This window comes from Moschus berezovskii, chromosome 24 (assembly GCF_049115385.1).
Source record: "Moschus berezovskii isolate FMDL1 chromosome 24, NW_MosBer_1.0, whole genome shotgun sequence".
NCBI classification, from domain to species: Eukaryota; Metazoa; Chordata; class Mammalia; order Artiodactyla; family Moschidae; genus Moschus; species Moschus berezovskii.
Window position 1 is genome coordinate 9206743 of NC_142483.1, and position 24001 is coordinate 9230743.

The window sequence follows — 24001 nt, forward strand, 5'->3', positions numbered from 1 at the left end:
GCAGCCAGGGCTACAATGAATGGAGGCAACAGCTCGAAATATCTGCATTTATTACAAACAAGGGTGCAGACCCGAGACTCCAAACACATTAAGAGGTCCCGATCTACGACGTGGTAAGACACGGACAGACGGGTGGGGAACACCAAGGGATGTGTCTAGGTCACAGGAGACCCTCAGGGTCCCCTCCACCTTTGGTCCAGACGACACCTTGCTGCCAGGACACACCTAGGCCTGGGGTCCGGCAGCCGGGTAGTCTGTGAGGCTGGTGATGGGGAAGCAGGGACTCTGAGTCCCTCTCCTCTCTGGGGAGTCTCCCTCTGGGACCCAACAGTTTCAGCCTCACAGCAACCATTACACACATTTTGAAACAGGAAACAGGTAAAATATTTAGCTAAAAGTAAAACAAAAACTGCAGGGAGAACACCTGAGTGGATAAGTGGTCAGAGGCTTCCCCGTCCACCTGGGAAAGGGGCCAGGGCCACCGGGGCAACCAGAACCGTGGGTAAGCAAGGGCCTCCAGGTGGTCCCAGGAAGGGTGCAAGAAGGGTCCAGAAAGATCGTTTTCAGGGAGGGTGGGGCTCCGCCTGAGGCGTTCAGATAATCAGGAAGCCACCCACCCTCCACAGCTGTGGGAGCCACGGGAAAGGTTGAGACCCACCTGCAGCCAGGTCCTCAGCCTCACCCACTCGCCCGCCCCGTGGCTCTGGTGCTTCAAGACAAACCTGGGGACAAGCCCTGGCCTCGTGCCACGGCTAGCCATGCCACAGAAACCGGGAGATGGGTGCATCCTGCCCGCACAAAAGCCGTGCTGTCCCAGTACGACAAGCATCCCTGCTTCGGCCCCAGGTCTCGCTGTTGTGGCTGGAGAAGAAACGTTCTTTGGGGCTCCGGGAAGCATAATCTCAAGTGAGGAGGGGAGCACAGCATGGTCCTGGCAACTCTGACATGGACTGCTTCCCGCACCCTCGTCCCCATCACCAGAAGCCTCATGTACAAACAGGACACACACACACCACGCCTGGGGAGAAGAGGCCCGCACCCGCACACCCATTCACACACATAGGACAGCTCAGCTGGCAGCCAGGGATGCCAGGGCGTGCTCAGGGCATTGTCTTTGGGGGCTCCATGTAGGCCGGATTATAAGGAGGCTGGCTTGCAGGGTAGGGCAGGGCTGCACCTCCTGAAAACGGAGAGGACACCAGTTAGCTGTGGCCATGGCTGGAGGGGGTCAGGCACAGCGGGAGTCGGCAGGCGTACTCACCAGCCATCGTCTCGTGGTAGGCAGGGGGGCCCGTGGGCTGGGTCGGGTAGGGTGCTGTTGGCATCCCCGGCTGGGGGACCACAGAGTGGTAGCCCTGGTACGTTGGTCCAGGGTAGCTGGGCGGTTGCACATAAGGGGTGTGGGTCACCGTGGTGGCCGTGGTGGTGGTCACAACCGCTGCAAAGAGAGCCCCAGTCAGGACCACCAGGCTGGCCACCCCTCCCTCCAGCTCAGGCCAGTCAGGGCCCTGGCAAACCCACCACCACCCCCCGGGGTCTGTACCTGCCCCCAAGGGGTCACCCTGGGGCAGAGGGGAGATGCTTACGACGCGGTCGGCGGCACAGCTTGTACAAACAGCAGCAGGAGCAGGTGCAGCAGACAATGACGGTGACCACGGCAATCACAAAGAGGGTCACCCCGACGGCGATCACTGTGCCGAACCTGCCAGAGAGCCAGTCAGTGCTCCAGTGGCTGAGAGTCCACACTTGCACTGCCAGCGGCACGGTTCAACCCCTAGTCAGGGAATGAAGATCCCACATGCCACACATGGCCAAAAAAAGAACCTAAATAAAGCCAGTCAAGATCCAGGGCCCCTTGCCCCCACCCAGGACCAGCAGTCCACACCACACCCACTCCCAGACGGCACCTCTCTCGCCGGAGGAGACTGGGCAACACAGATAAAGCCACTTCTGGGGTGTGGAGCTTGAGCCTGTTTCAGCCTCAAGTGTTTCCTCAAGTATATGGGGTTGGCCTTGGCTGCCCCAGGATGCCCCTCAGGAGCTTGAGAGGGAGTTCTTCAGGTGTCTTCCCCTTACACACGTCCTGTCCGCCTCCAGCGAGCCAGCACCCAGTACCCACCACCAGCCAGGCCTCGGGTGGCTTGAATCCAAAACTCAGACATGGGTGAGACAGACCAACTCATGGCCTCTGGGAGCCCATAGACCATGACGGGAGGCAAGGGTTGAAGGGAAAATGACTCGGCAAGCACAGAAGTTTCCAGGAGCGGGGAGGCCAGTGTGGCCAGGACGGCGGGGAGTGGTACCTGGAGTGACGGTGAGCCTGCGGGGTGCCAAGCACCGTGCCAGGTGTCCTCATACACCCTCGCTCCAACCAGAGGGGCAGGCAGGTGGGTCAACCAAGAGCCAGGCAAGAGGGGGCCTCCCTGCCTATGCGGGCCCCTCAGCAAGGCCCAGGCCTGAGTGGAGAGTCTGCCACCTGAGAAGGCTGGCCCTGGGCAGGAAGTCCACCAAAGCCGACTCTCAAGGGCAGCCAGAGCCCCCTGCTGTCCTCCCCTGTTCCAAGAGGCCAAGCAGTATTCTTTCCAGCAAAAGGGAAATGCACCAATCAGCTGTTCCATTAAAATGGAAGGGGCTTGGTGAGCTGTGAGCTGTAGGCTCCCCTGAGGCCTGGGGGAAGGCTGAGGGGAAGGTCCCCCCGCTTACCCGCCCTGGGTGGAGGGCCTTCCACCTCATAGGCCAGCTGACGTCACAGCTTTGGGACAGACTAAGGACAGACCCTCCCGCCCCAGACTCAAAATACCCAACTGCATTCATAAAACAGGAGCCACTGGCCACTGTGCGGCCCAGACCAAGGCCCCAAGACGGGAAGAGTGGGAGACAGGAGGTGCCGCCTGCCTAAGCAGAGGAGCCTGTAACTGCCCTTCACCACAAGCTCCTCCCAGGCCCTCTGCTGACCAAGGATGCAGACACACACACTCACACTCACACACACTCACACTCACACACACACGCACGCACGCAGGAGCGCGACGACTGCCACATGGTTGCAGGGCCAGCGCCACCAATCTCTAATCTCTCTCCCACTCTCTTCCTCTCTTGTCTCTATCTCTGACACACAGTACGGCACCAGCACGAAGCTCACCCCATGTTAGTCTCCGCCTTCACTCAGGGGGCTTCCCCATTCCATCCCAGGTCACTCAGTTTCAATCTCCTCCCCTTTCCAGGGAAAGTAAAGCGAATCTCCTGGGCCCTCCCTAGCCCTGACGTCAGGAACAGGAAGGACAGACGCGGAGCCTCTTAAAGACACAGTGCGGTGGATGCCCCAGCTGCGCCCCAAACTGGGGCCAGGATTGGGGGGAAGAGCTCCCGGAGTTGCCTCCCCACCCCACTGTCCATGGGGTCCCCAACCACACTCCTGCTCCGCCTGGCTCAGCCCACCAGCCCCGTTCCGGCCGTCCACTCAGCAGGCACCATCAGCCATCTGAACCCACCAGCAGACCTAGGGTCCGCTGGCCAGTCCCTCAGCTCCTCTTCTCCCACCAGTGCATGCTGCAGGCCTCAAATCTGAACCTGCCTACCCAAGTCCCCTTGGCAAGCCTGTCACGTCTGATCTTGTTGCTCCTGCTCAAGAGACTAGTATGGCTCCTGGGATCATGCAGGAATTTGCTTTATAATTTCTTTGTAAACTCTGTAATGTGTGTGTATCTGTACTTCTTTCTCTGTGTGTATGTATATATACATATACATATATATATATATATATATATATATATATATAATGGACTCCCCTGGTGAATCAGACGGTTAAGAATCTGCCAGCAATGCAAGAGACCCGGGTTCAATCCCTGGGTCAGAAAGATCCCCTGGAGGAGGGTATGGCAACCCACTCCAGTATTCTTGCCTGGAGAATCCCATGGAGAGAGGAGGCTGGTGGGCTACAGTCCATGGGGTCACAAAGAGTCAGACACGACTGAGGGACTAACACTAATAATTAATAGTGTGATAACAGAGGGAAAAAAATCTAGCATTTGTCCCATCAGAGAGTAACACAATACAGAAAATGTTCATCTTTAATTAAAAGTCTAAATAAAGGGCTTTCCTGGTGGCTCAGTGGTAAAGAATCTGCCTGACGATGCAGGAGACACAGGTTGGATCCCTGATCCGGGAAGATCCCATGTGCCATGGAGCAACTAAGCCCTTGCACCACAGCTATTGAGCCTGTGCTCCAGAGCCCGGGAGCCACTACTGAAGCCCACGCACCCCAGAGCCCGTGCTCCACAACGAGAGATGCCACTGCAATGAGAATCCCACTCACCGCAACTAGAGAGGAGCCCCCGCTTCCCACAACTGGAGAAAAGCCCGAGCATCAACGAAGACCAGGCACAGCCAGAAAGAAATAAATAAAATGAATTTTTTAAAAAAGTCTAAATAAAATAAAACTCCCTGTGTGGCTGGGGGGACTCCCACCCTCCCTCCTGTATGATCCAGCTACATCACCCTCCTTTCAGCTTTTTCTTTTTGGCTGTGCCATGTAGCATGTGGGATCTTAGTTCCCTGACGAGGGATTGAACCTGTGTCCCCTGCAGTGGACGGACAGTCTTTACCACTAGGCCACCGGGAAGTCCTCCTGTTAGCTTTGGAAGCACTGTGTGCTCTGTCTTCCCTCAGGGCCTTCATACAGGCAGTTCCTCCTACAAAACCACCCCGTCAGCTCTTTTCCTCCCATCTCTATCCAATTCATTCTTGGTTACTTTTCACATTTCAGATCAAAGCATCACTGCCTCTAGGACACCGCCCCTGACCATGCAGAAAGGTCAGACTCCATGATAAATGCTCTTACAGAATCAATCGCCTGTCTACTTCAGTCTATCAACACACACTCCTTTGGACTGTGTAGCATTGGATTACCGTGCATCTTGCCTCCAGCCTATGGATTCATGGAGGCACAGACTGCAACCAGCCCTGGACCATCACTGTGTCTCCAATGCCTGGCCGAGACAGCGGGTGCTCAGGAAGTATCTGACAAGTGAATCAATTCACTCAGGGATCCTGTGGGCAGCACCGAGTAGGACAGCAAGGCCTGATGCCCTGAGGAACAGCAATATATGAGGGGTAACTACAGAGTGGGGCAGGGATCCGTGGCCCCAACAAGGCCACCATACAAACAATCACACCTCCAAAGGTTGAGGCTACCCACCCCAGGTCAAGGAGTCCAAAGGTCAAGTTCAGAAGGCAAGAGTCGGCCTAGGCAGGAAGAGACAGAAGGTCAGGGAAGTAAGAGCCCAGGCAAGGAGCTTGCAGCAGGGCTAAACGGTACAGTCCCTAGGAGGCCGAAGACCCCCCTTGCCCCGGCAGTGAAAAGTGCTGTCTCTGGAGCTGGAAACCAGCATTCCCACCACCACACTGGTCAGGCAGCACATGGCTGTGAGCCGGTGGGTATAAGAACTGCAGGAACGGTACGGTGAGGGCCAAGAACTAACACAGGCTGGCCATGCCCACGCCTCAGCTACCAGATCTCCCTGCCTTCCCACTGCATTGTCATGGCAGAGCCGGCATGGAAGGTCAGCAGTGAACCAGCCTAGGGCCTGCAGCCAGAGTTTCCACCGCTTGGGTGTTTCAAAACACACCATTCCTGCCGGATGATCCTGTGAGTGAAAGGAGCTGGGAAAGACAATGACATCAGGACCCACTAGGACAGTGGCAGGGAACCAAGAAAGCTTGGGCAGGGGGGTGGGGTGGGGTGGGGGACACACGGACCCGCCACCGAGCATCAGCAGGGCAGGACGGGAGTCACCTGCTAAAGTGGCAGGAAGACCCACCAAAAACACGTCCGCTCTGTGGGGAGCACGCAGAGAGCCTAAGTGCTGAAGGCAGATGGAGTCCCAATTGCACTGCTATGCTCTGACCTGCTGCCTTGTTCTTGGGGAACCCAGGGAGTTGTCCAGAGGAAGAGCCAGGGTGGGGGCAGTCCAAGAATGAAGGGGGAAGGGGCAGAGGTGGGGAGAGGGCGGAGTTGGCCCAGAATCCCTCAGCACATCAGGTCCTTCCACTGTGGAGTATTTGCAAAGCTTCCAAGCAGGGCTGGACCCCACCAAGGAACCATCGCGCCAGTGGACGATCAACGGTGCCCCCGGCCGATGAGGCAGCACACAAATGCTCACCCGAGAGGGTGGCCCCTTGGGGCCCTGATGGGTGGTCAAGGGGGCACCCAAAGGAGACATGACGCATCCCTCCACCTCCCAGTACCTGCTCCTGGAGCCTCAACCCTGTAAGGCAGGCGCTGGATGCCACACTGGGGCTCTGCTCAGAAGCAGAGGAGAGACGGGGCAGGATAGGGAGAGGGTCCAGAGAGGGGAGAGGGGTCCACACTCCCAGCAGACAGGCAAGATGGCCTGGTGGGGAGGCTGCAGGGCTCAGGCACCTCGAGGAGGGCACAGAGGGTGCCCCGAGCTGCCCCCAGGAACCCACATCTCCTCTGCTCCCGGGGGACCTTGTTCTGCGATGTGGAATCCATGTTTCCCACACAGTGCCCAATGCTCACTCACCAACCAGGCCACCTTAGTCTTTCCTGCCCTCTGAACCCTCTCTCTCAGCGCCTCCTATAGCCGTCCCTCAAATGTCACTGACCCTCAACACACTTGATCCCACCCAAACCTGAGCCCTTCATGCGAACCCCATTCATGCTCTGTCCTGGATCCCCGAGCAGGGCAGAGAGCAGGGCACCCCACCCCGGCCCCTCCCCCAGCCGCTCCCCCCTGGCAGGCAGCCTCACCCCACCCCACCAGCCCAGCCTCCCTCTGGCCAGACCAGGAAACCACCGCTGCCTCCCACACCGCCTGCCACCCCCACCCCACCGGTTCCTGTCGTCCTCTAGGAAGTGGTGGTCTTCATCGGGAAACACCATTCGGAGCCCAGCACTGTCCCGAGCCCTCCCTGGTGCCCCCCGCAGGAAGCAGCCCACACTGGCTGGATGTCAGACTGAGACATGACATGGTGCAGTTATCACAGCATCTTTGCCAAACCTTTATCACCCCATCACTATGCACCTGCACCACCACTGCCCCTCACCATCACCACTGCCACCGCCACGCCAGCACCTCCCTACCACTGTCCCCCATCACGTCCTACTCTCACACATCTGCCCATCACCCCACTACACGTCACCACAGCCCCCATTACCATCAGCCTCTCCACCATCAACACGAACACACACACCCGCCCCAGTGCCACGCGGCCACCACCATTCACCATCACTCTATCCCTGCCACCACTATACCACCACCACATGCTCAGCCTTGTAGCCCCAACACCTCTTCCCTGCCGCCGCCACCTGAGCGCTAGCATCTTTTGCCATTATCGCCCCCATCACCATCACCCCCTTCCCATCAGCTACACCTACAGCCCACACCATCACCAAGGTCAACGTGAACCTCCACCCTCAGTGTTTCAATTGTCAACCAGTCACCCCAATCCCCAGCACAATGATGAAGACAACGTCCCAACACAAGAATCAAAGGTCCTGGAGCTCAGACATGGTGACAGCTTCTCTGCGGCCATACCCCAAGGACTCTGTGCCACCCCAGTCCCCGCAGCTCTCTTGAGCCCCCCGTCACCTCTGCCAGGAAGATGTACCGAGCCTGCAGGTTACGTACTTGGGCATGGGGTCGTTGTTGAAGCTGGAGTCGAACACGTCTTTGAGGACACTGCAAAGAGGAAATCTCACAATTAACCACCTGGATCCCACCCAGCACACCAGGAAGAAACACAACCTTAGCACACACACACAACATGCATGAAAGCCAACTCCACAATGGGCCTGAAAGGTGGGGCCTGGTGGCCTCCAGAGGACAGATATCACACACACCAGGACTTCAGGCTACACAGCCATACATGGGACATTCTCTAGGACAGACCACCCAGGTGGCTCAGGCAGTAAAGAATCCACCCTGCATTCCAGGGGACCTGGGTTCAATCCCTGGGTTGGGAAGATCCCGTGGAGAAGGAAATGGCAACCCACTCCAGTAGTCTTGCCTGGAGAATCCCCATGGACAGAGGAGCCTGGTGGGCTACCGTCCATGGGATCGCAAAGAGTTGGACATGACTGACTAAACACTAAACACATATGAGGCCACAAAACCAGTCTCAAGAGATCTGAAAAGATAGCTATCAGACAAATTATTTTCTCCAAATACAATGGGATGAAGTCATAAATCAGTAACAAGAGACCCACGTCACAAAACAAAATGCTAAAAATAAACAAAAACTCTCATACCTTGAGAAACCAACATATTACAACAGAAGAGCTGTAGCTTAAATAAGAAATCAGAGAGGATATTGAGAAATAGGTAAAACCAAATGAAAATAAAAACACCACTGGTCAAAATTGGTGAAACAAAATTGTGAAACACAGCTAAAGAATTCTTAGAAGGAAATGTATAGCTTTGATAGTGATATGATAGGAAACTACAGAAGATAGGAAAAACTTAATAGTACAAACTCCCAAAATAAGGAAGGAATTAATAAAGATAAGTGCAAAAATCAAAGAGAATAGTAGCCACAGAAAGTAACAGAGAAGATGAACAGAACCAAAGCTGGTGGACCTCTGGCAAGACTAACGAAGAAAAGGAGAAAAGATGCAAGAAGACAAAAATACAGAATGAAAAGAGGTAAATAACTCTAAGTACAACAGAGCTTTTAAAAAGCAGTAACTGGAAATTCCCTGGCAGTCCAGTAGTTAGGACTTGGCATTTCCAGTGCTCTGGCCCGGGGTTCAATCCTTAGTAGAACTAAGAACCTGCAAGCCGTGTGATGCAGCATCCCATCCCCCCCAAAAAATAATAGTAACTTTGAACTGAACAAACCATCTGCAAAGAAAGCATTTGGGAAACAAGAAGAAGCAACTGAAGACTAGTCTTAAAAGCTATTAAATAAACTGCTGGTAATTGTTCCAAGTGTATTCCAGATACACGATCATATTTCTTTTTCCAAGGACTCACTTGGGACTTCCCTAGTGGTCCAGTGGTTAAGAATCTGCCTGGCAATGCACAGGACATGGGTTTGATCCCTGGGCGGGGAACTAGGATCCCACATGACATGGTGGGCAACTAAGCCTGAGTACACATGGCAGCTACAGAGCCCACACGCCACAGCAAAAGGTCATGCATGATGGAACTAAACCCAATGCCGTCAAACAAACATTTAAAAAATAATAATAATAAAGGACTCACTTGTACTGATAAAAAAACTAACATTTAAGGAGACATTTTCATGTCTGGGATTGGGTTTAAAAGAACCCAGGAAACAAAAGTAGTGGGAGGTATGTGGAACATTAGCAGCAGAGTATTGCTAACCAGGAGGGCAAGCAATGGGTATATGGGGTTATTGTTCTCTCTGCTTTTGTATGTATTTGAAAATTCTCAAAAAAAAAAAAAACAAGAACAAAAAAACACCCGAGAAACAAACAGAAAAATTCAAGAGAATTAGGAATAACTATATCCTAAATTTGAAGGACAAGTAAAGCTAAGGAAAAAATATTTTCAAAAAAATCAACATGCAGGCTTTGGCCAGCAATAACGGAGTAAAGCACACCAAGTTGGGGGGGTATGGAGTGGAGAGAGACTTCCATGGAGGTGGGCCTGGCATCTAAAGCCCCCTTTCTCCTAGGGGCACCAGCCTATTTCAGAAGGGCGATTCTCCAGGCAAGAAGACTGGAGTGGGCTGCCGTTTCCTACTCTTGGGGATCTTCCTGGGATTGCACTCTCATCTCCTGCAGGGGCAGGTAGATTCTCCTTTTTCTTTTTTGTCTTTCAAAAAAACTATTTTATTGAGGTCTGAACTGAACTGAACATACTTACAGTTTAAATTCATTCAAATATTAATTCAAATTTTATTTAAAATGCCTTTAAGATAATTTTATATTTTAGATCATAAATCAAGATTTTTCTCTGTTCCATATAAATTCTGTATGTAGCCCAAAGTTTCACGTTTACTCATTCTATTCTGCCTTTCTATTGGTTTTTTTATAGTTCATTTATTTTAATTGGAGGCTAATCACTTTATAATATTGTGGTGGTTTCTGCCATACATTGACATGAATTAGTGGCAGGTAGATCCTTAACCACTGAGGTCCTGAACAGCAAGGAGAAACTCAGCAAGGAGCTCAGCTTCTACTTGTCTCAGTCTCTGCAATCAGGCCAAGATGACCTTAGAGTGCTCGTGTCCCCGGCAAAAGCAGTTATCAGTCCTTCCTGGAGGAATCCTGAGCTCCAAATGGCTATAATTTATTCTGTAAATACAATGTTTGGCACACAACTGATGATTTCCAGGAACACTAGAACGCTGGACAACATGAAACCACAGAAACAACTGGCGGTAGAAACACCCACAGGGCTCCAAACACCGACGCCATCAGCCTCTGACCTTCGTGCAAGGAGATCGAAGGGAAAAAACATGCAGCAGTTTAGGAGAACTGGGAACAAAAATGAAACAAAAATGTGAGAACTAAAACATCATGCAAAAATCAGTGATTTATTAGACAGCTCAAAATATAATTAATCAACCAGAAGACAAACCCAAACAAATATATATACACGACAGCCTAGAGACACACAGATGGTAAATGTACATATAGAAGACAGTAGGTGAAATATGGAAAACAGTTGTAGAAAAGGTCTCACATATGTGTAATTAAAGTCCCAGAGGAAGGGATGTGAGAATGGAGTAGAAGCAATCTTAAAAAGAGGTATGTATGCTATTAAAATTATTTGTCTCCTAGCAAAAATGATAAAACAAAAAAAGATAATGGCTGCAAATTTTCCAAAACTGGAGGAAAACAAACACAAAACCAAGCCAGATTTCAGAAATAGCTTAAGCCCCAAGCAGCAAAAATTCAAAGAAAAACACACCTAGGTACATTACAGTAAAATGTGAAAACCAAACAGGAAGAGAAAAAACTTAAAAATTAAAGAAAAAACATGCTACTGGCAAAGGAGCAATAATAAAACCATTATCTGATTTCTCAACAACAGACGTTAGAAGACAATGAATGAAAGCTTCAAAATGTTGAACTTTGCTGAAAGTTTATACCTTCCAACCTATTAATCCCTACCAGGAAAAATATCCTTTAAGAAGGAATGGAAAACAAAAACATTTTCAAACAAACAAAAGCCAAGAAAATTTGACACCAGTCTACCTGTATGAAAGGTGGAAGGAACATGTCTCAGATGAAACTTAAACATGAAGGAAGAGAAAATAAATAGACTGATAAAGGCAAAAAAGACAATTAAAATACTGTCTTTGGGAAACGCAAATCAAAACCACAATGACATATTGCCTCATACCAGTCCAGACAGCTATCATCAAAAAGAACACAAATAAAAACCGTTGGCAAGGATATGGAGAAAAGGGAACTCTTTGGCCCTATTGCTGGGAATGTGAATTGGTGTAGTAGCCACTGTGGTAAATAGTATGGAGGTTTCTCACAAAATTAAAAATAGGGAATTCCCTGGCAGTCTAGAGGCTACGACTCTGGGCTCTCACTGCCAAGGGCTGGGGTTCTACCCCTGGCTGGGGAACTAATACCTTGCACGCTACTCGGCATAGCCAAAACAAAGCAACAAAAACCCTGAAAAGGGAACTAACATGACCCAGCAATTTCACTCCCAGGATACATCAAAAAAACAAAACAAAACAGTAATTTAAAAAGATACAGGCACCCCAATGTTCCAAGAAGCAGTATTTACAATTGCTAAGGTATAGAAGCAACCAGTGTCCACCCACAGACGAATGGATGAAGATGTGGTGTATGTGTGCACGCATACATGTACACAAGCGAATACTACTCAGCCATCAAAGAATGAAAGTTTGCATTTATACCACCAGCATCAGACAGCATTATGCTAAGTGAAAGAAGCCAAAGAAAGTCAAATACTGTAGGCTATTGCTTATATGCGGAATCTAAAAAAATACAACAAACTAGTGAATACAGCAAAGGAGAAGCAGCCTGACAGATACAAGGAACAAAGTAGCAGTTACCGGTGGGGAGAGTGGAGGGGGCCACAGGGGTGGGAGTGTGGGAGTACGGACTACTGGATGTAAGACAGGCTCAAGGTTGCATTGTACAACACGGGGAATACAGCCACTATTTTGTAATAACTATAATGGAAAGGAACCCCCATCACCGACTCTGTGGACATGAGTTTGAGTGAACTCCGGGAGTTGGTGATGGACAGGGAGGCCTGGCGTGCTGTGACTCATGGGGTCGCGGAGAGTCGGACACGACTGAGCGACTGAACTGAACTGAACCTTTAAACACTGTACAGAATTGTTTTAGATAACCATGAAACTAATTCTACATTTCTCTACAGAAGACATACAGATAGCCAAAAAGCACACAAAAAGATGCTCAACATCATAGAGAAATGCAAATCAAAACTACAACAAGGTATCACCTCACACCAGGCAGAATGGGCATCAGCAAAAGGTCTAGGGACTTCCCTGGTGTTCCAGGAGTGGACTGCAGGCTTCCACGGGAGAGGGCATGGGTTCTATCCCTGGGTAGGGAAGTTCCACGTGCTGTGTAGTACGGCCCGAACAACACGGAATTAATAATTTGGGGGACTTTCTTGACGGTCTAGGGGTGAGGGCTCTGCACTTCCACTGCAGGGGCACAGGTTCAATCTCTGGTCAGGAAACTAAGATCTTATACGCTCCGTGGCCAAAAAAATAGTCTACCAACAATAAATGTTGGAGAAGGTGTGGCGAAAAGGGAACCCTCCTACACTGTTGATGGGAATGTAAATTGGGACAACCACTATGGAGAACAGTATGGAGGTTCTTTAAAAAACTAAAAACAGAACTACTATATGATCCAGCAATCCCACTCCTGGGTATATATTTGAAAAAAATCATAATGCGAAAAAATACATGGATGCCAATGTTCACTGCAGCACTATTTATAATACCAAGACATGGAAACAACCTAAATGAACTTATATACAAAACAAACAGACTCATAGATTTCAAAAACAAACTTATGGTTACCAAAGGGGAAATCAGGGTGGGAAGAACAAATCCGGAGCTTGAAATTAACATATACACATTACTACATATAAAATAGATAACCAACAAGGACCTACTGTTCAGCGTACGCAACTCTACTCAATATTCTGTAATAACCTATATGGGTAAAGAATCTGGAAAAGAATGCATATATGTATATGTATAACTGAATCACTTTGCTGAATATCTGAAACTAACACAACATTGTAAATCAACTATAATCAAAATAAAATTTTAAAAAGAAAGAAAGGGAATAAAATATTGTCTTTAGTGTTTATAGTGTTACAAGAGATAAAGGGAGTATCACACATAATAAAATGAGCAATTCATCAGAAAGTGAAAACAGCCCTAGATATGTATGCACCTAATCACAAAGTATTAGACCTCATGACGCAAATACTGATAGAACTAAAAGAATAAACATATCTGTAGTCTCTTGGTAATCAACAAAACAAGAACAACAAAACCAATCAGGATAAAAAAGATCTAAACACTATTATCAACTTGACCTAACTGGCATAAAGAGTACACTGAACAACTGCAGAATATATCTGCAACACTCACCAAGGTACAGGATATGCTAAGCCATAAAACGAGTCTCAATAAATTTCAAAAGACTGAAATCTTCTTTAAAAAGTTTTCATTTATATGGCCATGTCAGATCCTAGTTGTAGCACACAGGCTTAGTCGCCCCACAACATGGGGGAATCTTAGTTCCCCAACCAGGGATCAAGGCCACACCCCCTGTACTGGAAGGTGGATTCTTAACCACTGGACTACCAGGGAAGTCCCAAAAAACCGAAATCTTAAAAGAAAATGACACAATGAGATATTACTACCCAGCCACCAAAACTACAGACGTTGAACCTTTCTAGGAATCAGCAATAATCTGTATCTTATTGCCTGGTGCCCCGGTGGCTCAGTGGTAAAGAATACGCCTGCCAATGCAGGAGACGCAGGTTCGATCCCTGGGTTGGGAAGATCTCCTGGAGAAGGAAATGGAAACCTATTTCAATATCCTTGCCTGGAGAATCCCATGGACAGAGGAGCCTGACGGGCTACTGTCTATGGGGTTGCAAAGAGTTAGACATGACTTAGCAACTAAACAGTATCTTAACTAAAATGTTAAATATGAGAAGTATACATTTATTAAAACTTAATTCAAATGAAGCATTTATGTACTTATACCTTAATTTTTAAAGAAACATTTACAATACCAAGTTTGGAGAGGCTGTGGAGCAAATCTGACCACTCTCATCTGGCTGGTAGGAGTGTAAATGGTAACAAGTGCTGGATGTATCTGTCAAAACTGAACACATGCACCCAGTGGCTCAGGATTTCTACTCCTAGATATTTTCCCAGAAGAAAGATATTCCTTTTAAAAGGCACCAGAGATTTATAAAAGAGGGTTCTTAGCATCACTAACAAAACAGCAGAAACCAGGAATTCCCTGATGTTCCAGTGGTTAGGACTCCATGCTTTCACTGCCAAGGACTTGGGTTCAATCCCCGGTTGGGAACTGTGATCCCACAAGCCACACTGAGCTGCCAAACAAAAAAAGAAAAAATGAATAAATGAAAGAAAACCTAAATACATGGACAGATATGCTAAGGTGATGGACTGGAAAACTCGATCAAGTAAAAAGTCAGTTCTACAAAAACAGTATAAATCAACGCAATCTAAGCTGGTTTTCTTGAGAAGCTGATTCTAAAATTTACATGGAAATACAAAAGACTAAAAATAACTGAGACAATCTTGAAAAATATCAAAGCATAATATAAAGACACAGTAATTATAAGCCTGCTTTAGCCCAAGGATAGTCAACATAATGTAACAGAGAGCCTAGAGACATCTACACATGCAGATACTCAACCTGTAGCAAGCCTGTAATTGTAGAATGACAGACTATCATTTTCTGAGACACTACAGTATATATGTTGCTCGGACAATCAGAGGAAGTATCTGTATAAAATTCACCGAAAAGTTCTTCTTCACTGAAAATTTCATGATGTGTCAGTTTTGAAAATTCCACAGTAATAACTTTGTGTTTATAATATACACAGGTTGGAACAAAAACAAAGCAAAATGTGAATGGTAACAACAGTCCTCGGAGAAGGCAATGGCAAGCCACTCCAGTACTCTTGCCTAGAAAATCCCATGGATGGAGGAGCCTGGTAGGCTGCAGTCCTTGGGGTCGCTAAGGGTCGGACACGACTGAGCGACTTCACTTTCACTTTTCACTTTCACACACTGGAGAATGAAATGGCAACCCACTCCAGTGTTCTTGCCTGGAGAATCCCAGGGACAGGGGAGCCTGGTGGGCTTCCGTCTATGGGGTCACACAGAGTCGGACACAACTGAAGTGACTTAGCAGCAGCAGCAGCAACAACAGTCCTAAGTCATATAATAAACCCTTGATCCATTTTAAGCTCCAACAACTTCACAAAGTGATTGTATCATTTTCTAAAAACGTATTGATACGTCTCTAGTCAATAATGTTTTAAAAAATGAAACGATCTCTACTTATGCATACTTAAAGCATACAGGGGCTTCTGTGGTGGCTCAGTGGCAAAGAATTTACCTGCCAAATCGAAGCAGACACAGGTTCGATCCCTGGTCTAGGAAGATCCCACATGCCAAGGAACAACTAAGCTGGTATGGCCCAACTACTCAGGCTGTGCTCTAGAGCCCAGGAGCCACAATTACCAAGCCCATGTGCAGCAACGACGGAAACCCACATGCCCAGAGCCTGTGCTCTGCAATGAGAAGCCACCACAACGAGACGCCCTCGCACTACAACTGGAGAACAGCCCCCACTCGCCACTGCAACTAGAGAAGAAGTCCACACCACAAGGAAGACCCAGCACAGCCAAAAAAATAAATGAATGAAAATTATTTTAAAAATAACAGAAATGTACATATATGTGCACCAAAAGATATGTACAAAGATGCTCACAGCTGCATTATTTGCAATACCCCTCCCCGAAAAAGAAACAATCCAGATGTCCACCAACATTACAATGGATCAACTGTGGTATGAAAACCTAACACACCAATGGAAACGAACGAACAACACAGTGTGGATGAAACTCACATGGTGAATGAAACCAGATAAGAAATAGATGTATGACGTCACGTGTATGTCTGTGTGTGTTGAGTAACAGGGCAGCTAAATGGTTACGCTTGGGGATAACAGAGGGCGTACTGATTAGGAAGTAACCTGAGGGGGTTTCCAAGATGCCACGATGCGTTAATTCTTGCCCCAGACAAGTTGCCCCAGACAAGTGGTGGCTTCATGGAGTTGAATGTGTTTAAATTTCAACAATTCACTGAGCTGTATGCTTTCTATTTGTGTACTTTTATGAATGTATGACGTATACTGCCTCCAACCCCAATAAAAAGACTAAACTATAGGGACTTCCCTGGTGGTCCAGGGAAGACTCCACGCTCCTAAAGCAGGAAGCCTGGGTTTGATCCCTGGTCAGGGAACCAGATCCCACATGCCGCGACTACGCGTTTGCATGCCACATAAAAAGATCCCTCGTGGTGCAACTAAGACCCAGGCAACCAAGACCTGAGACAGACAAATAAATAAAATAAAAATAAACATTAAAAAAAAAACAACTAAGCTGTAGAACTTAGAGATGCGTATTTGGGTATTATAACTCTAAAGAAAAGCAAGGCTATATAACAGGACCAGCACTGTCTTAGAGGGACGAGAGACAGTGATCCTCTGCTGTCTTGACCTGAGTAGTGGTTACGCAGACATCTGCTTTATGATAAAATCACTAAGCTGTACATTTTTTAATGCACTTTTCTGCATGTGAATTTTATGTTAGACACAACAGAATAAAAAACAACCTCAAGGAATGACTTTAATAGCAGATTAAACATATACGAAGAACTAAATTAACTAAAAGGTTAGAAGACATAATCTGGAGCGCAGCACAGAGACAAAAATATGGAAGAGACAGACTAGGAGACGAGGACACTGGAGCAGAAGATGCAGCATGTCTGAATGGAGTTCCAGAAGGAAAGGAGAAGAAGGCAGGCTAATACTGAAGAGTAGCAGAGAATTTTCTAGAACTAATGAAAGACACTAAACCACAGATTTAAGAAGCTCACCAAATCCACAATAGCATAAATAAAAAGAAATCTAGGGACTTCCCTAGCAGTCCAGTGGTTAAGACTTCACCTTCCAATGCAGAGGGAGCAGGTTAGATCCCTAGTTGGGAAGGCAAGATCTCACAAAAAACAAAAGCATAACACAAAAGCAATAATATTGTAACAAATTCAATAAAGACTTTTTAAAAATGGTCTCCATCAAAAAAAACATAAAAATAAATCTTTACTTCAATATATCATGGTGTAACTGAAGAATACCAAAGACAAGGAAAAAAATAATCTTACAAATCTGTCAAAGAGGAAGAACAAAAATTTTCTTTAAATGCTGGACAACTGACTATTGAACTGGTATCTCAACAGAGATAATGAAAGCCAGAGAAAATAACCATCAACTTAAAGCCAGCTCAGAGAAAATATTTCTTAAGAATGAGATGAATGTAATTTATCATATTAACAGAATAAAAATAGAAAACTCATCTAATTATCTCTAATTAGAGATGCAGGAAAATACTTAACAAAATTCAAACTTACTTCATGATTAAAACTCCAAGCATTCCTAATAGTGAATGCTTTCCCCCTAAAATTGGGAACAAGACAAAGATGTCTGTTATAACTTCGCTGTTGTTCTCACTCTTTTCATCATTGTACTGGAGATTCTGACCAGTGTGATAAGGCAAGAAAAAAACAATGAAAGCATACAAATTGAAAAAGAAGTAAACAGTAGAAGGAAAAATGAAATTAAAAAAAAAAAAAGGCAATGCAGTAAGTGAGAAAGAAATTTAGGACAGAGGAGACAAATATAAAGCACGAAACAAGAGCAAATATTGAACGCAGTCCCAGAAATCCAATTATTACCTTAAACTTTAATGGAATAAATCTTCCTGTTTTTTAAAGCTATCAGAATAGATTTTGCAGTCCTCTTCCCTGGTGGTGCAGTGGATAAGAATTCACCCGCCAATGCAGGGAACACAGGTTTGACCCCTGGTCTGGGAGGATCCCCCATGATTCAGAGCAACTAAGCCCGTGTAGAACTATTGGCTCTAGAGCCCAGGAATCCCAACTACTGAAGCCCCCATGCCCATGCTCTGCAACAAGAGAAGCCACCCGATTGGGAAGCCCTCACACTGAAACTAGAGAGTAGTCCCCACTCACCAGAGCTGAAAAAAAAAAAAAAAAGGCCCGTGCACAGCAATGAAAACCCAGCACAGCCAAAAATAAATTTAAAAAATTTAGAATAAAAAGTAAGGGGGTTCATTTTGCCCACAGAATATAAACTTTGCAACACACACAAATGAAAGAATACAACAGACTGACTGGTTGCCTATGGAATAAGAAGGGAATGCAATGGTCATGGATGATTAAAATAAGATGTGTAAGATGGTGGGGCTTTGGACTTGCCCAAACCAATGATGATCACTTGCCATGAGCTGAGGAGTGTGACCATCTCAACTCTCTGGGGCCAAACACAAGAAACACACAGAATGGCAAAGGAAGACACACATGGGAGCCCCTTGGTTCCTGCCTACAAAACAGTTTAAACCCCAGATGTAATGTAAATCCATGGGCCATGGCAAGAGAACACAGGTTTGGCCCACAGTGGGATACACACCCATGCATAGTGCCCTCCAGGGTCCACAAGGGGAGACCTGCATAAAACATATACAACCCCCACCAGGGGCATGCCCACCCTGAGGACACGCTGGTACACACCCAGGGGTAAGCCATGGGGCTGGCTGAGGCCACCAACCCCTGAGAAAGCTGCTCAGCACTCGAGGCTCGGGGAGAGAGGTGCAAGGGATCACGGAACAGAAGGTCCGGGGGAGTCCAGCGAGTGCTCCACCATCATCTTGAGAGGACTGAAAGGCTGGAGGGACAGGCTCAGGCAGCCCACCTCGTGACCTCAGGGGCACTCACTTGGCCTCCGGAGCATGGCAATCTTCCTCGATCCACACAACCCGCTTCAGCACGTCGGAGCAACAGTACTGGTCGTAACAGCTGCCGCAGCAGAAATCAGGACAGACCCAAGGGTCGACCTTGCGCCCACGAGAAGTCATACACAGCTGACTCTGGGCTGGAACACATAAAAACACTGTTCACCCGTGGCCACGGGGCCAACCTTCAGCCCTGACCCACCCCATACCACCCTGTCCCCAGCAAGGCCAGCAGGCCTGAGTCAGCTGGGCTGTCTCCGCAGCGTCCTCTGGCCACTGCCCCAACCAGCCTCGCCCTCTCCCGTGGGCCACAGCAGAAGCACCCACCTGGGCCCCCTCCCTCTCCCATCAGTCCAATTTGCCCTCCAGATGGGATGGTGAACTTTCTACATGTGCGTCTGACTCAGCCACTCCTCAGCCTCAAGCCAGAGGATCAAGCCCAGGCTCCACAAAGCAGCATCCAGACTACAAAGGACCTTGAAGGTCACCCCATCCTCCACCTTCAAATCGACTTACCCAGCGAGGTCTTCCTCCAGGCCCCCTTCTATGGGAGCCACCCAAGCCCAGCAGTCACACCCCCAAAGCAGTCCCCCTATAGCTGGGGACTAGACTGACGCGTTCTTTTTTTCTTCTTCCTCTTCTTTTTGGCTATGCCACATGCCATGTGGGATCTTACTTCCCCAACCAGGGTTCAAACCCATGCCCCCTGCACTGGAAACAGAGTGGACTGAGCTGTTCTTAATCCTCACATCCTGTCCCCACTGCTCAGCCGTGGCAGCCTTGGCCCGGGCTGGACACTCCAACTCCAGGGGCCAGCCCTCACAGACCATAGCCTTACAGCAGGCTGTCTTCTGACCAGTTCACCATCGGCCGCAGTCACTCCCACCACAAAAGTGTCCGGGTCGTGTCCCAGCACTTCTGCTGGGCCTGCAGCAGGCGGCTAGGAAATATCCATGCCATCAGTAGCCAGGCACCATGTGGAGCCCCAGAACCATCACACGGTTCTTAGCCAGAGCTGGGATCTAAGTACACCTGGCTGACAGGTGTGGAAATAGACCACAAAATTTGCATACTTCCAGGAAGCTGCTACAGCCAAAGGTTCCCACGCATCCTTGGGCTATATCAACACAGATCTGGTGTCCATCAGCAGGAGAGAATGGTCCTGGATGCCACCCTGACAGACCCTAAATGGGACACCCAGTCCAGCAAGGCCCAGACAACTATGGTAGACTGGGGATGGTCCTGATGATAAACCGTGAGGTAGAAAGTCCTGGCACAGCACTGGGACTCTAAGAATCCTATCTGACCACACCCCTAGGGCAGCGGGCAGCATCTGGAGACCCAGCCTGGTTGGTGTATTTGGCACTCCCAAACATTCTTCTTTGGGCTAAGGATGATTTTCAGCAGTTTATTTTTAAGAAATTGCAGACAAAGGAGAAGCTCTGAAAACTAAGTAGGAGTTACCCTTTTGTAATAGATATTTGCAAGTATAAGGGAAATCTCCATTTGTAAGGGTATCTCCTGTGGCTCAGTGGTAAAGAATCCACCTGCAATTGCTGGGAAGATCCTCTGGAGAAGGGAATGGCAACCCACTCCAGTATTCTGGCCTGGGAAATCCCATGGACAGAGGAGCCTGGCAGGCTACAGTTCATGGGGGTCACAAAAGAAACTAAACAACAACTTCACTGCTGTACTAGGAAGAGGGTAAGGACCATATCTCTAGAAACCTATCAAGGCTGCAGGCACAGATTTCAATCTGCGTAACAATTTTACCCTTCTTTACTGGGTTTTTCCTCGTGACTCCCAATATCCTCTTTTACCTTTAGTTTAAGACAGCATTCAAGGTGAGGGCTTCCACCATTTAGGCAAGTTACTGTTTCCTTGGGTCTCCCATGCATACCGGAGGTACAGCGGTAGTGTTAGTCACTCAATCATGTCCAACTCTTTGTGACCCCATGGACTATAGCCCGCCAGGCTCCTTCCTCCGTCCATTGGATTCTCCAGGCAAGAATACGGAGTGGATTACCATTCCCTTCTCCAGAGGATCTTTCCAACCCAGGGATCGAACCTGGGTCTCCTGCATTGCAGGCAGATTCTTTACCATTTCAGCTACAGGGAAGACCTATTCCACCATTTGAGCGAGTTACTCAGTTTCCTTGGATGTCTCATGCATACCAGAGGTATACGTGTTGTTAAACTTTTTTTTTCTCCTGTTCATCTGTCTTCAGTTCAGTTCAGTTCAGTCACTCAGTCGTGTCCGTCTTACATCAATGTAATTATTAAACCAGCCAAAGAACCTACAGAGCATGAAGAGGAAATCTTTCCATCCCAACAGTATCAAGCACCCTGGGGCCACTGGTGGAGCAAGGTCCAAAGACAGAGGCATTGGCTGATCTCCTTGAGAAGGGACAACTAGGTGGTAGTGGTGCTCTGGGCAAAGCTGCAGGGCAGAGGGTGGGACCACCAACAAACCTGGCCGCAGGTATGGCCAGCACAGCCCATCCTACTGGGTAGCTCAGGTGACGTACATCCTTTTACAGACTTCACACCCACAGCCCAGCCCAAGCTTCTAAGCAGGGCCTGAAGACACAGACAGGTTGAGTGTTTGAGCCAAAAGTCCATGACACAAATGTTCTTCTGAACCCCAGACACTCTGAACCAGGGTCTCCAGTCCTCACTGGAACTTCCCACCCCAAGCCCTCCAGATTCATCCCAGTCCCCAGGAAATAAAGTCCTTCCCTTGGAGAAAAACACCCACCCCAGAAGGATCTTGAGCTTCCTAGGGAGACGGGTGGGGCACTCTTCTACTTCCCTACCCTTAAAAGTTCCCCATCTGGGCCTCCACTGTCTGGGATTCATCAGTCTACAATCAACCTACAACAGTTAAGTGTCTCATCCAACCTTGGGGACCAGCCTGAGCGGTCTCCAGGATCGCCAGGGCAACGGAGGCAGAAGATGGAGGCTCCAGGCAATAAACTGAGGCCAGGGAAGGCCTCAGATGCAGGGGCCAGGCCTCCCTGTGGCCACCACCCCTCGCTAAGGCCAGGCAGGAAATCCCACCCCAGCCTCTGAGAAGGCAACCCCTTGGGACCCTAGAGGACAGACCTCCCTCCTAACCACCACCACCATGCCAGGGCAGAACAATGACGGCAGATGCCCGGGGTCTGGGCAGTGTCAGTGCCGACGGGAGGGAGGCTGGGGTGGAGTCGTGGGGTCGGCACACGGCCTCGGGGTTATGAGGCTGGCTTGGGGTCGCTGGGGGACGGCGCCGCCTGGGCTTGCAGCCGGGGACGGCGCGGACATGGCCGCCTGCCCTGCCTGCCCGGGACGAGCTCCCCGCCACCCGCCGAGACTCACCTCCCGCAGGCGCCGGGAGCAACAGCAGCAAGAGAAGCAGGGTGCGGGGCGCGGGGCCCGGCGCGGCCATGGCTGCGAGCGCGGGGCACGGACGGACGGACGGACAGACGGGCCCACGGACGGTGCCGGCGTGGCCGCTGCCGCCGCGCCCCGCCCCGGGCCCCGGAGCCCGCCCGGGGGGAGGAGGGACGGGAGGGCGGGCGGCCGCCCCGCCCCGCCTCGCGGCCCGGCGCCCGGCCGCCGGCGACCACCCGAGTCGCCTCCGATCCTCCGGGGGCCCTGTGCGCCCCCACCCCGGGCCCCCGCCTCGGGTCCGGGAAGGGTCTTCGCGGGGATCAGCTTCCTAACACGTGGGCGCCCATTGGGCGCTGCGGGCTCAGCCCGGACGCAGCCCCGCCGCGCCCCTCCGGTTCCCCACCTGCCCGGACATCCCCGGTCCTCGGGAGGTACCTGAAGACCAGGCGGGACCGCGACAGCCCCCAGAGCAGACCTCCGCACACAGTAGGTGCCTAACAGACACAGGTTCCCTTCTGAAAGCCTAGTTCGGAGGCTTCCGGGGGACCCCATCTCCGATGACACTCCATCGCCCTGCCTCCTGGGGTGACACCCCTATCCTGGAGGTCTCCTTACCCTGATGTCAGGCAGGCTCACCCCTGCCTCAGGGCAAGCCTGGCTCTGCTGGCTCAGCCTGAGGGAAAGGAACTAGCTGCTTCCAGACACCCTGTAGGCCACCACCTGGCTCAGGGTGGACCAGCTGGCCCAAATCCTTGCCGGCTGCCAGAGCACTGGGCTCTCACAGGGCACCCCGAGGTGGGGACCCAGCTGACCACCCCCTCACTGTGGGTCAGGATGGAAAGGAGCCCTATGGGGACTTCCCAGGACAGAGCTCTTCTCCCTGTCCTCTGCTGCATCACTCCTCTCAGAAGTACAGAGATAATACTACCTGATCCACATTTCCTAAGTTGTTTTATAGTTGCTAAGTTCAGTTCAGTTCAGTCGCTCAGTCGTGTCCGACTCTTTGCGACCCCATCAATCACAGCACGCCAGGCCTCCCTGTCCATCACCAACTCCCGGAGTTCACTCAAACTCATGTCCATCGAGTCGGTGATGCCATCCAGCCATCTCATTCTCTGTCGTCCCCTTCTCCTCCTGCCGTCAATCCCTCCCAGCATTAGAGTCTTTTCCAGTGAGTCAACTCTTCGCATGAGGTGGCCAAAGTATTAGAGTTTCAGCTTTAGCGTCAGTCCTTCCAATGAACACCCAGGATCGATCTCCTTTTAGGATGGACTGGTTGGATCTCCTTGCAGTCCAAGGGACTCTCAAGAGTCTTCTCCAGCACCACAGTTCAAAAGCATCAATTCTTCGGCGATCAGCTTTCTTCACAGTCCAACTCTCACATCCATACATGACCTCTGGAAAAACCATAGCCTTGACTAGACGGACCTTGGTTGGCAAAGTAATGTCTCTGCTTTTTAATATACCATCTAGGTTGGTCATAACTTTAAACTACCACCAAATGGAAGAAAGTA

General features: G+C 49.5%; 1 protein-coding gene across 3 annotated transcripts; it reads right to left on the bottom strand.

Annotated features, from left to right (window-relative positions):
• Positions 1-33: 33 nt before the first annotated feature.
• On the bottom strand, positions 34-22654 carry SHISA5 (shisa family member 5). 3 transcript variants are annotated; one of them, XM_055413752.2, is made up of 6 exons: positions 22473-22644; positions 19099-19255; positions 7653-7703; positions 1587-1702; positions 1262-1438; positions 34-1180 (listed from the first exon to the last, which is right to left on the bottom strand). In XM_055413752.2, the coding sequence occupies exons 1-6, from the start codon at positions 22540-22542 to the stop codon at positions 1101-1103; spliced, it is 651 nt and encodes a 216-aa protein (XP_055269727.2). In that variant the 5' UTR covers positions 22543-22644; the 3' UTR covers positions 34-1100. The 3 variants fall into 3 exon arrangements, with proteins under 3 accessions (XP_055269727.2, XP_055269728.2, XP_088687768.1); XM_055413753.2 differs by lacking the exon at positions 7653-7703 and having other exon boundaries at positions 22473-22654; XM_088831642.1 differs by lacking the exons at positions 7653-7703; positions 19099-19255; positions 22473-22644 and adding an exon at positions 3143-3420.
• Positions 22655-24001: the final 1347 nt, after the last annotated feature.